The 13,495-nt window shown below is 36.9% G+C and overlaps 1 protein-coding gene across 2 annotated transcripts in view; it reads right to left on the reverse strand.

The window, feature by feature from the left end:
• RASSF9 (Ras association domain family member 9) overlaps positions 1–13,495 on the reverse strand; it is a 28,462-nt gene extending 14,967 nt beyond the window's left edge. Inside the window, exon 1 of one of the 2 annotated variants that reach the window (XM_015857547.3) lies at positions 13,169–13,495. In XM_015857547.3, coding sequence (XP_015713033.2) covers positions 13,169–13,215 — 47 coding nt within the window. In that variant the 5' untranslated portion in view covers positions 13,216–13,495. Of the gene's footprint in view, positions 1–12,793; positions 13,087–13,168 lie in introns of those variants that run through there. The other variant, XM_015857555.3, reaches the window with a different exon arrangement.

Here is a 13,495-nt window from a genome sequence, read left to right on the forward strand (position 1 = left end):
GCCCGGCAATCCAAAACATGGCTTGTCTTTCATGTCACTGTCATCACTGATGAAATGTGTCACCCAATGCCTCGTTGTGCTCACATGCACTATTTAGTCTCAAGAAACATCCAGCAAGAGTCAGTGAATGTCAGTGAGTGCAGTTCTTTTCTGCATGGAGGAATTTAATTACACACCTTTGCTTCATATGCACCTTCATGTCAGATGCCATTTTGTCAAACTGCCCCTGTGCTACCATCTGTTGCACAGCAACAAAATGTAATGGAATATTGGTGGAAAAGTTCAACCTCTGCTGTCATACCACCACCATTTGCCTCTGACATTGTGGACAACACAATAAAATAGGAGGAATTACTTTTTGAGCAGCCGTCATGTATATTTTGATTCATCTATCTATCTATCTATCATATGTATACATGTATATTTACAGTTTGTCAGGAGTAAGAATGGCGTTCAATTTTCCTTTGTATTAATTGCAACACATTTTACAGTCTTTAAACTATTTTGAAATTATACTGTATGATTTTCTCCATTTGGCTTGATTTCATTAAAGAATGCTGAAATTTTGCTTCAAAAGGGATTCTATCAGTAACTCATTTATAATCAGTTTGTGTTTTATTTTTTTCAAATTTATTTCTTGAATTTTTTGAAAGTTAATTTGATTACATATGTGTTCCATTACTTACAGTATTTGAATGGATAAGGGGTAAAAAGATGAGCTGACAAAATGGACTCTTAATATTAGAGCTAAATTCAGTATTAGATACATGATTATACTAAAAAGAAGAGTGGACTTGAATATTTGAAAAGAAATCTGTAGCATTTTAGTTCCTGTTAACAATCTGGAAGATTTTGCAGCTTATACTATCAAGTAATTTTCGAAGATTACTTCGAATGAATGCTTTAATATGTAGTCAGCCAGGAATGGGCTGATAGGGTCTCTGAAAAAGCTCTTCATCCTCTCTGAAGAAGCTACTGAACAAATAAATTGTTAACCTTAGTAGCTGCCCTAGTGATGGATATGCAAAAGATGGCAAAGGGGCTTGCAAAACTAGTTCTAGACAGTTGAGCAAGAGATGGGAAAGGCAAAGAGGGAGGAACTGCTGTCTGGAAGCAAGGTCAATGCTAGATCATAAAGATCAAGAGGAAATTGTCTGCTCTAATGTAAAGAATAAAGTGTAGGTGAAGAATACCAAAGAGTAGTGTCTGACAGCACACAAACCATTTTAGCTGTGAGTAGATGAAGGAAGTTGACTCTAGTGGAAGAATGTCCCATGATTCAGATAAAAAAAAGCTATGTGAATCCTAAAATATTTGACTGGTCATAATTTAAGCCTGAAGTTTCTCCCAGAACCTCAGGAAACTGAAATGATGAGTACAAGAAAAACTCTTTTTTCCTAAACTGTTTTAAAAACTTTTGTCATAAGTTCAATTTTTCCTTTCCTTAGTTAAATTTTAGAATAACTAATTTATGAATTCTTACATAAATATTCTCTGGTATCCAGATGGGTCCACTTCACTCTAAATCACATGACTTAATATGAATTAGGTCATAAAGATAAGGACCTTGTTAAACTGTCTGAGATAACCCACCTGAAAGTGACCGAACACTTTAAAAATAAATAAAAAACAAACAAACAAAAAAAAACAAAACACAAACATTCAAAAAGTTCATGCAGCTGAAGAAATGTCACATACAGAAGTATCTGTGGCCAAAGACTAAGGCAGATCCAAGACATTATGGGGCTAGTTTTGCAAGATGCTTCTGTGGCAAAATAGTCATTATCCCAAGAAGTATATGACACCAAAAAGACACCACAAAGTATATGTTGTCTTCAACTCATGGAAAATCAAACTGAGTCAACATTCAAATTAATCTGATGCTTTTTTATTTCACATATCCAAACATCTTTGTAGCTTCAGATTTTTTCAACATATGAGCAATGACTTTATACCTTAAAGAGGACAACAAGTTTAATTCTGACTGTACATGGCAGAAGCTGAATGGATACAAAAGAGATAGCTAACTGAAGGCATACTTCCTTCTGCCATGAAAACAACTCTGTGATGTTTGGAGAAATAAATATATATATGAATGGAATTCTTACATGGCATGTTCACATTCTATTTGCCACTTCTGACCAGTATGTGAAAGGTGCTTACAATGAGAGTGGGACAAGTCTCTTCTCAGTGGTGACAAGTGACAAGACGAGGGGAAATGGCTTCAAGTTCTGCCAAGGTAAGTTTAGGTTGGACGCTAGGAAACACTTTTTTTACAGAAAGGGTAGTTAAGCACTGGAATAGGCTCCCCAGGGAGATGGTTGAGTTGCCGTCCCTGGATGTGTTTAAGAGCCATTTGTATGTGGTGCTCAAGGATATGATTTAGCAGAGGGTTGTTAGAGTTATGGTACTATGGTTAGGTTAGGCTGTGGTTGGACTTGATGATCTTCAAGGTCTTTTCCAACCTGGGTAATTCTATGGTTCTGTGGAAAGAACTCTTGTAGGCACCAAATTTTGTAATATGTTAATGCACATTTAAACAATCTGCAGAAATGTCTTTCTGTAGATATTATTTATAACTACAGGATGGGATAGACAATATATTTTATAGATCATTAGCTGCAGTTGATACAGGTCAATTCAGTAATAAGTTGTATGACTATATTTTTTTAGCTATAGATATTAACTACATGATCACATACAGCACAAACTATCATATATGCATTTATATACTAAATATGGGCCTGCCATGCACAAACACTTTCATGAGAAGAAACATGCTCCATATATACTCAAACTTTTGGAAGCACTGTTGAAGTTTTCCATGCTACTTAGTTCAACCACGACAAATTCAATTCAGCATACACACAACAAGGTGCCTTCTCTCCCTTACATTGTCCCCCATCTCTCTGAATGCATACAATTGACAGTAGTCCTGTTCTGCCAATTGTAGAAAGCACTGAGACTTTGCAGACACTTTCACATGCTTTCCCTGCTGCTGAAATTCATGATCTCCTCTTGGGCACCTACACTTCCATAAAAAGGGCCATGGAAAAGTTTAACTTTTAACAGGATTTGTTGACACTGCAAGATCAGGAAAAACTGACAAAATAGGCAGAAGCATAAAGAAAAGGGAGGGGCTGAAATATTTACTGTTAGTACTATTAGATGTTCATTGCATAACACATTATAGTATTAATTAGAATGACCATCAAGAGCCTGATCCCTTTCTCCTTTCAACACAAATCTTTGTCTTTGAGTTACTGTAAGTAATTTGTGCAAACTGAGACAAAAAGGAACAGTGTCAAATGGAAATACTGAGAGAACTTCAGTTTAGAAAAGTTGACACAATTTCCCTAACAAATAAATATTGAGGCTGCTAGTGCAGGTATTTCACAGATCTGTTCTGGTCACTGGGGAGCCTGGCTGCACCTTGTGTGCTCTGGACAGTATTGATGGATATGAATTCATAGCTCAAAGAGATGAAAGGCTCTTTTTTTCTTAATTGTGGAAGAGTCTGAGGGAGTTACATAACTAGAGAGTTTTCCAGACTGGTGTGAGACATGATGATAGTACAGGTGGCTGGAAAATGCTGCCAATCAAAATGTTACTACTGTGGGTTTTAATAATAATAATTTAATGGACATCAGAAGATTAAATGCTAGTCTTAGGTGACTACAATGAGATCTATGTATCAAAGCATTTGTCATAAATCTAACCTTTATTACTTACTATTGTTCAGTATCTGTCTATTCTATGTCTTCTGTCCTATGTATGGTACTACCATTTGCAAAAGATGGCTTAAACTTAATTTTTTTTACTATGCCTTCTGTCACTAGATATTCACCTGCTTCATAAATTGATGCATTAATTAATTTATCTTCTCATTCTCTCCTAGGAAGAGAAGGGTCCAAAACTCAGAGTTAAGCCAAACTGTTCATTCATTTTAGCTCCTATTCTAATTAACTGATCTGATATCTATAGATGTCTAAAGCAGGATAACTCTAAGCTTCTCCTGCTCAGCCCTTGTTCAAAACATATTACAGGGTATGGAGTTATAAAATGAGGAACGTGCAGTGAGTAACCACTTTTTTAAGCTGCGGTTAATGTGACTTGCCCGGAATCATGTAGGAATTTTGCAGCAGGAGTAAGGAATAGCATCCGTGCTATTAGGATGGTTCACCCTTAATAATATATTACACATCTGTAATTCACCTCTCTATTCACTATTCCCTTTTTAATTACTAAAATGAATGTTTAAAAAGACGATTATATATATATACTACGAGGTCTGTGCATGCTCCATGGAAACCTTCCCTTTGAAAATGATTGGGGTGGAGCTCAGCTCACTTTAGCTATGTAAAGTAGATATGTAGTCAAAGACAATTTTCTGGCCTTCCTCTGTAATCAGTGACATAAGATAGGCACCTCCAAAGGGGTGATTATTCCTATACTAAAATAAATGTCTGAATGAATTGCCCTCTGGAAGTGTATACATCTAAAATATACATTAACTACAAAGAGTACTGAGATTAATAGATGCGTAAATGTTTAATGGCTAAAGCTGACTAAATTGAAATTCACCTTTTTGCTTTACTGTGCACTTGAATCTAATGGACAGTCTGTGTGTCCAGATGCACCATCCACATGCATGCAGTGACAAACTTGCACTTCCAAAAATAACTTAGATCTTTGTCTGATACCTGCAATGGCCTTCATGAGTAAACAAATCTGTTTGGTTATCTACCAAGACCTTGAAGTACTAGAACTCTAGGAAAGTGCAGGAAAGTCAATAGCAATTTTTTGCTATTTTTTGTTAGAAGACTAGATATGTTAAAATAGGATACTGACAGCAAAGTGGATCTGAGAGATACAGACAATAATCAAGTTGAACAAGTATACTTAGAGCTTCAGCAATGAGTGCTGAAGAAGTCTGTCAACAGGTAATGTCCAAATGAAACAACATTTTAGCAAACCAATTTGCTGATTATAAAGCCAACAGAAACAAGAGCTGCTGAAAATTTCACTGAGCTTATACTAACAAACTAACCCATTCCAAAGAGATACAGCACATACTTCATTTTATTTATTTATTTATTTTAATTCCTGAATTCTGAACTTATCCATATTCTCTCAGGAACAGCTTCTTTTTCAACATGCTAAACTCCTGCCTATCCATTGGATGAACTGTGCTATGATTCTGTATTTATAAATATCACTAAGACACACTTTGATCAGTAATCTGAATCTGAATTTGATACCTTCCTATGACAAATAAGACACAAAATATGTTATCAAAACAGTGCCTTGACTTTCTCTCTCAAGTTCTTTGTTGTATAAAGTGTTTTAACAATGGAAACTACCTTCAATAAGATTCAATATTATTTTGAATTTGGAGAAGGTTGGGGAAAACAATGTCTTTAAACACAGAGTAAATTACAGGGTCAAGACACAAGGATAGATTGCCTTAAAAATTAGTAGTCTTCACTCAACCACATTATTCCACTGATGTCACGCATCATTACAAGTTAAATTAAGGTAAACATATCTGAACAAAACAAAATTTACGCAGTGTATCATTATTACACTTTTATAAGCCTGATTTAGCCCCTGAATGTTATGCTTTTCCGTATTTAATTTAAGTCTTATTACTTTTGTATTATTAGAATGAGAGCAAAATAAATATCTTGTGCTTGTCTGGAGAGATGATTTTTTTCCATTATGATAGGAAATTCATAACTCGGAATTCTTTACACTAGTAAAGTGGAGAATAAAGAAAGCAGATTAATCAAATTGATGCATTCTACCTTCAAAAAAGTGAGCTGGTATTTATATATTTCTTTTGTACCAAATACCTTTGTATAAATATATCTTCCTCCTATCAATTCTAGGCAGCTAACAAAAGTAGAATAAACAAGTGAAGAAACAAAAAACTAGGAAAATGAGATTTACATCACCTCTAAGTTTACAACATGAATTGATAGACTGGATTTTTACTTCTAACACTAATGCATAAAAATGACATGGTTCAAGCTGACAGATGTAAACATACTCAGGCAGAAAAATGAGTGAAAAATTTAGTGAAATAGAAACCCATCTTTAAATAATAGGCATTTGAGAGATCTGCCAGACTTGCTGGAAAAATTTCTTCCAGTTACAGTATCTTTTCTTCTTCTCTTCATGATATTAAGCTTTATGTTTCATAGCTTTAAAATTATGATTACAGGACAACTTTGTCATCATTACCAGTAAAGACCTTTCATTTTGAGTTTTGGTTTCAGTGGTTACTTTTCTTTCCTTTTCTTCACCTCACAAAACCACGTAATTCTCCACAAGACATATTAAACATCATGAAAAATTTTAGACCCTTGAAAATTCCTAAGCGAGTCATGTGAAATGAAATCTAAAAAATCCACTATGCTTTCTTATTTCTTTATGTGGCAGCCAGGTCTAGTGGACTGTACAAGGATTAGAAACAAGGAACTCCCAGATTTTATTCATACCTCTCCCACTGCCTTGCTTTAATACCCTGCACTTCTACAGAATTTTTCACTGTCTAGTCATGTCCTACTTATTCTCCTGAGGCATGCAAGTTTTACCGCCTAAATTACTGCTGAGGAAAACAAAGTATGCTTATCAGCTGTCTGAGGTCATAAACAAGCTGGTATCATTATAGCTATTACAACACGTGCTCCTTAAGTGCAATTCTGGATAGGCCAAGACAGGGAAAGGTGACCAGTGAGTAATTTCGGTGATTCCTTGAGGTGAGATCCAGAAAAGCACTCAGTACTTTCAAAAACAAATTGTATTTTTAGTAAGAGTCTCCAAAATCTTCAACTTCCTCAATTAATAACAAGATTTTGGCTTTTATATTTATGTAACATACATGCATGAGAAATCGTGAGAAAATTTCCCATTTCTTATTGCAAGAATTTGGGAGTTGCATGGAAAATGTGCAGTTTTGGGAGGTAAAAAGCCATCACCATCATTTGAATGCCAACTATCCTGCGCTCAGTTCTAAGTAATTTTTTTTTAATGAGAGATATGGGCATGAAATAGATGATTGAAAGTACATCAGACACAAACTGATCTGACAGAAACTTTCAGAGAATTCTGCATAATAAATGTCTATAAGATGCCATCCTACCCACCCAAAAATTACAATGAACTCAGTTGTTTATTATCTAAATTCTGAGGCGGATGGTTCTGATATTTGTTTAACAAACAAACTTAGCCAACTATTTTTCCTTTCAATTTCATTTTGTTGACCATTCTCTCCTTCTGTTCACCATCCTGAACCCATTTTACTCTGCTGTGTTCTGTGTGAGACTTGTGGAATTGCTAGCATGATGACACATTAGACACGATGATAGCTCAGCTGTCTATGCACACAAATGGATACCAGTATGTCCAAAGTTCATTCTAATGTTTCATTTGATGTGTGGTCTTAAGTAAAATCAGTATCTTGCACCACATTTTTGTTCCTATTATTTTTTTTTTTTTATATTAAGTACAGAAGTTGGAGGAACTAATTCATTTATGTACATCATTTGTTCTATTGAAATTTATAAATGATAATGTTCTACTGTGTGACTATCACTGACTTCTAATAGTTATAAGAATTTTAGAAAGTAATTTCCCATCTCTAGAAACATACTTCTCTACTGAAATCATCACATTAAGGATTTTTTATTTATTTTTTTCCTCTCATGGAAAATATTCATTTTTTTAATTAGTAAAGCATGAAATTACCACAGCCTAGAAAAATTTTCCTCTATATTACTAAAAACATGTTTCTTTGTCTGAAGCTTGCCTTCTCAGCCCATACATTGTATGTGTGTGCTTTCTTAGACTGTACATTGTATCAGTGTTTCAAATTAGCTTCAACTTAACCTAAGTAAAGCTCTTTCTTTAGATGGTGTAGTATTACACCCTTCTATTAGTCATTTTATTTACTGCACTGGTATGAAATTGCTGTCTGCCCTCCTGGAATAGTAGATAATTAACTCTTTAGAAATAAGGATAGTATTTTGCAAGACAAAAAGCTTTTCCTGAAAGTGAACAAATATGTACGAAGATTACTAGAAAATGTCTGCAACCATTTTGACCCCTGAGACAAAGCTGACAAGCCAGAGTAGGAAACTGATTGTAATATATGAACTCCAGCTAAAAAAATAACTTGTTTGATGGCTCAATAATACATTTAGTTCTTAAGCAAAAGTAAAAACAAGGACTTTATGTTCCACCATTACCAAACAAGCACCATCTTTTCAAGCTTAAAATTTAAAACATATAACACAATTGATTCTAAATAAGCCTTTATACACTGATCCTCCTGTTCCCCTTTCCCTTCCCCCTCACTCAAACATACATACCAAATGTCCAGTAGTTTTGGATCAAAAAGCACGTTTATAGCTTCGCATGGACTTTCCTACAGACATGCTCATCCAAGAAGTGAAGTATTTGACATCTCACACGGTACCATAAGACTTAAAGTATGGGTCACAAACAGTTCCTTCAGATAAGTAGCTGATCTCCAATATCATGCTCAGTCCAAACTTAAATGCTGAGCAAATTCAGTTTTTCTTCATCAAGTCTTAAAAGGTACAGCAGTGTACTGAAGTGTAAAGCTGTAGAGAGGTTCAGAGTAATACCATGCTAAATAGATATGATGCAAAATTACTGGAGGGAGGGAAGAAGGGAGGGAACATGGTAATGGTAGGTCAGCATTACATAGATGAAGTCTCTAATCTAATTCATTGTCTTACATTGTAATAGAAATCCTCAAAGAACAATTGAATGTTACACTCACTGGAGAGGGGCCTCTGACTTTGGGACAGGGAGAACTCTATCTATATCTATATGAATGAATGGATACATACAATCATTCTAAGAGGAAAACAAAAGGAGTAGACAAAGTAAATGATTGCCTCCTAAACAGAAACACTATGCCTACTGCTGTAGAAATAAGAACTCAATGGTAAAAGAAAAAATATCAGGAAGGAAACACTAAAGCAATAAATACAATTAAATAATAACAGTTTTATAATACAACTGTTTCATCATCAAACAGTACTGTGGGTTCAAATGTGTAGTATGTCAACAGAGCATACTAATAGTTGTGGTAAACTCAGGACCAGCAGGAATTACAATGGCAAAAGTGTTTCTCAAGCCATTTGTGCCTAACAGAATAGTCCTGCAGCATCAAAGATAACTATATGCAAAGAAGAGAGATTCTCTGTATGCTCTCCCTTTTGGATGTCTACTTGCTTTAGCAAGTTTGAATAAGGTCTGTGTGAAAATCTCAATGAAGCAGCATAATGGAAGAGAAAAAGTAGTGGGGTCAGTTATTGGTATGAGATCACTGTGTAGGTAAGACAATGATAGATCCAGATATCCTTGAGAAGATGGTTATATCTGAAATATCTATATGACTGGTGAACATAAACACCCACTCCAAAGAGTGACCAAATCTAGCACCTGAGGGTAAAGAAGTCCTAATGTTACAAAAAAATCAGTGGGGCACAGATTCATCTTCTACTTAGCAACCAGGAAACTGTATACAATGTGAAGCACTGGTACATAAACACAATACACTTTGTATTCATTGTTCATATTTGGATAGAGGGCTGTTTTGTCTCTGTGCAGTCTAATGTGTTAGTTCAATACTAGACCTTATCTGCAAAGAACTAACACTTTATGTACCTCAGTCTTTGCCTAAGTATTTCATCACATCATGCACTTCCAAAGAATAGTGTCTTTAAGATATCTGCATTAAAAATTGTCTTCTTGTGTTTATTCATGCTGCTGAAGTCTAGTCCTTCAGGAAACTGCCCTTTTTTCTTTATTGTCTTAGAGGATACAGCCTGTCCCTACTGAACAGAGTTGGAATTTGTAGGTGGGTGGGGCATGGCCTTGCTACCTTTTGGGTGTATTGTTCTCCAGGGGACAATGTCAACAAGTACATACATGCTCCAGGGACTATAATTATTCTTGATGTCATCAGAGATTGAAAAATAGTATAAATAGAAAAGCAAGTCTTGGAAAAGATATCAAGATATCACCCTCTGGCCAAGAAAAGAATGCTGGGGCTACATTCCTAGTGGCTGCTCCTCTGAAATCAAATCAAATGAGGGCTGAATAGTTACCAAGGCCTTATGTTGACTCTTTACTGAGTTAGATTTCAGCCCAAGAGAGTGACGCCCACAGATCTTCCAAATGCTAGAAGCAGTTCAGGACAGGTTTTGTCTTCCTGAAATTTAATGTCAATTTCTTTCTTTTAAGGCTTATGGCACCTCAGCCAACATCCCACTGCTTCCTGATGAAATACCTCATACACACAGACAAAATTAGAGTAAACCCTTTTTTAAACTCTTTGAATTAGAGGCTGACATTTTATGACCTGGATGTGAAGAGTCTACTACAAAACAGAGCTCTGAACCTGCACTGGAACCTCTAGGCAATGCTGCAAGACAAGCACTAATTACAGAGGTGTCATCTTGTTATCTGAGCAAATGACTGTAACTCCTTCATTTTCCTTCTGGCTCTTGTTCCAACTACCTTTGCTGCCTTCACTAAGCCATTTAACTTAGCTTTATCTCCTCCTACTGCCAACAGAATTTACTTCTCATTTGTTTATCTCCAGGTGTTATATTTGCATATAGTTAATGTTCTTTACAGACTTTTAAAGAAAATAGAGTGGAAAGAGGGGGTAGAGCAGAGAGTTTGCTATTCCTGTACTCCCCCTTTACTAAGAGGGTTTTCTCTTACAATAGCTTTTTTGAAGACATTGACAAGCTCCAGACCTATTAATCAAAGCAGTACAGTAAATATGCACACATACGTCTGTCTCTTTTCAATCACTCTTTACAGGTAGGCAAACTAAGGCAAGGTAATGGGCCACAAATTCTGAGTCCCAGCTACCATTTTTGATTTTAAGATCAACTGACTTCTTTTTCACGGTTTCATTTGAGTTGGCAAAGAGGCTATCATAATGGAAAAAGAATTATTTTGGTTCTTCAGTTATACCACGAGATCCATTTACTAGTCGGATAAGTAAAGTTCAATTCTCAAAAGTCAATATCAGAATTTAGTATTAAATATGTCAAAATTTAAGTATTTGAAAAGACAATGGCAGGTTTTCAGAATTATGTATTTTACTTTTTTTCTTGATTTCCCTATTAGCTCCCCACCACTGCCTCTTCTGTAGCCATGACATTTTCAAAGCTTCAAGGTTTCAGCCCCCTTCTTACTGGCGCAACAATTGTTGCACATGAAGGCATCCTCCCCATTTTTATTTATTTATTTATTTTGTAGAGGGGCGGCAGGGGGATGGGAAATGAGAAGAAAATTCTAGATGTGATGTTCACTATACTGTTTCCTTTGGTATTTGAATTTTTATTGACTCTTAAAAAAAGAAAGAAAAGAAGAAAAAAAAAAAAAAAGTATTATGAGTTTCTTACCTGAGGAACAGAATATCACGTCAGCAAACACAGTAAGACTGATGCAATTAGTCTAAAGATATTTTACAAGTCCAAAACAGAAACAGATTCACTGCTGAACAGTGGGAAACTGTGCTTTGTGATTTAACACAGTTATTCAGGTAATTGATGTCAGTAGCAGAACTTATACTTAAATGGCAATAAATTTACAGCTCTATGTAAAAGCAATTTTGTGTAAAAGCTCAAGTACACCTTTCTGAATTAACTAAACATTGAATAGTCATATAAAAAGTACTTCAGAAAATTTCCATTTCTGGAACTCCTAGAAAAATATACATGATAAGAAGTAACACGTGGTATCAATAACTCTAAAACAGTATCTTACTTTTTAAACTTCAGCTGTTACAGTCTGTCTGATTTTTACACCATACAATACATGAGTATTCTCACACAGTCCCACTATAAGAATAGTTTTATCAAATGGAAATCTAAAAGCCAGAACCTGCCCTTGGAATAAAAAGCAATACATTTTGATCCACTTTGAAGGGCCAGATCATATTCTCTTGGGAAAAAGATTTTCCCCTGTGGACCCCTAAACAAGAGCCAAATTTTAGTGGGGAGCACCAGTCAAACCAGGAAGAGATTACAATTGATTTCCGAGTTTTTCACTGAGCCAAAATTTCACTGCTGTTCAGCCTTAGCTAGGACAGGTTTAGCTTCTCTAGATTCCACGGGGTCCAATGTAACATGTTCACTCCAAGAAAAGTTAGTCTTACAAACTTTAGTGGCATCCTCACACTTAAAATGATTACATAACTCCACAAGGGGCTATTTCTTTTTTTCTTTCTGTAGTTTGTGCATGTGGCATGTGGAAGCACGCACAGAGTGAGGGGCAAAGTCCCTTACAAAAAAAACAAAACAAACAAACAAAAAAACCTTTAAAAACAAACAAAACAAAAAACTCTGCAGGAGCCAACCCAGGTACCACAGCTGTCACCTGGCACAATTTTTCTAGGAGAAAAAAAAAGGAAGCAAGCAAAGAAAGAAAGAAAAGTATTCAAGTTCGGCTCAGTTTAAAGTTTAGCTAAAAAGCTTCCCCCTTGCCAACGCTGGAAGATTGGGCCTTTCCCTGCCTTCCAGACTTAGAGCTAGAACGTGGGACGGGGCTGATCCTCAGCGGCTCTCCCACCAGCGAGGGGAAGGCGGCACGGAGGGCCCGGCGCGGCGTGGCTCGGCTCTCCCTTGAGAAACTCAGGGAATTTTTTCCCAGAACAGGAGAAAGACCCCCCACCGCCCTCAGAACCCTCAGGGAGGGCCGCCAGCCTCACGTCCCATGCCCGGTCCAGCCTCACCTTGTTAACACGGGGAACTTCAAATGTCCCTGGAGTGAGTTCAAAGTCAGAAAAACTTACGTTCCCTTTGCTGAAAATGCTTTCCGGGACTCAAACGTGCCAGACCCGAGAGGGGAGAGACCGATGGGGGAGTGGGACCGAATGCCCCTTCCCGACTGCACTCGCCGCCCCACTGCCTCCGGCCGGGCTCCCGGCCGCAGGTGAGCCCCGAAGTTACAGCAGCTCCCGGCGCTGCGAGGGACCGGAGCAACACATCCGTCCCACAGAACAAAAAAAAAAAAGTAAAAAAAAAAAAAAAAAAAGTGTAAAAGAGCTCCATCCCTTATCCCGTACCGTCCCGGCCCCCCTTTTCCTCCGAGCACGCAAGCATTTTACCTGTTTTTATGCCGAGTTTTTAATAAATTCCTTCCAAAGGGAGCCATGATCCCAGCGGCAGAAGCATAACATCAGCGATCCCCAAACAATTCGAGGGTGTTCCCTTCTCCCCTATATTTTTCCCTGAGCGCCTTCCAGCTTGTTAATAGTCACCGAGCGTAGCGATGAGCTGGAAGTTGTGCAATTTACTGCTAACTTTGAACTCCAGCTTGTTGCTGCTGCTGCACCTTTGGAGTCCTGCCCAGCTGCAGTCTTGAAGGAGGCGTTTAGGAGCAGGAAAAAGAAAGAAGGGGAGGGAGACGGGGGGGACGGGACACAGGGGAACAC

This window comes from Coturnix japonica, chromosome 1 (assembly GCF_054131305.1).
Source record: "Coturnix japonica strain WE chromosome 1, WE-NBRP24, whole genome shotgun sequence".
Taxonomy (NCBI): Eukaryota; Metazoa; Chordata; class Aves; order Galliformes; family Phasianidae; genus Coturnix; species Coturnix japonica.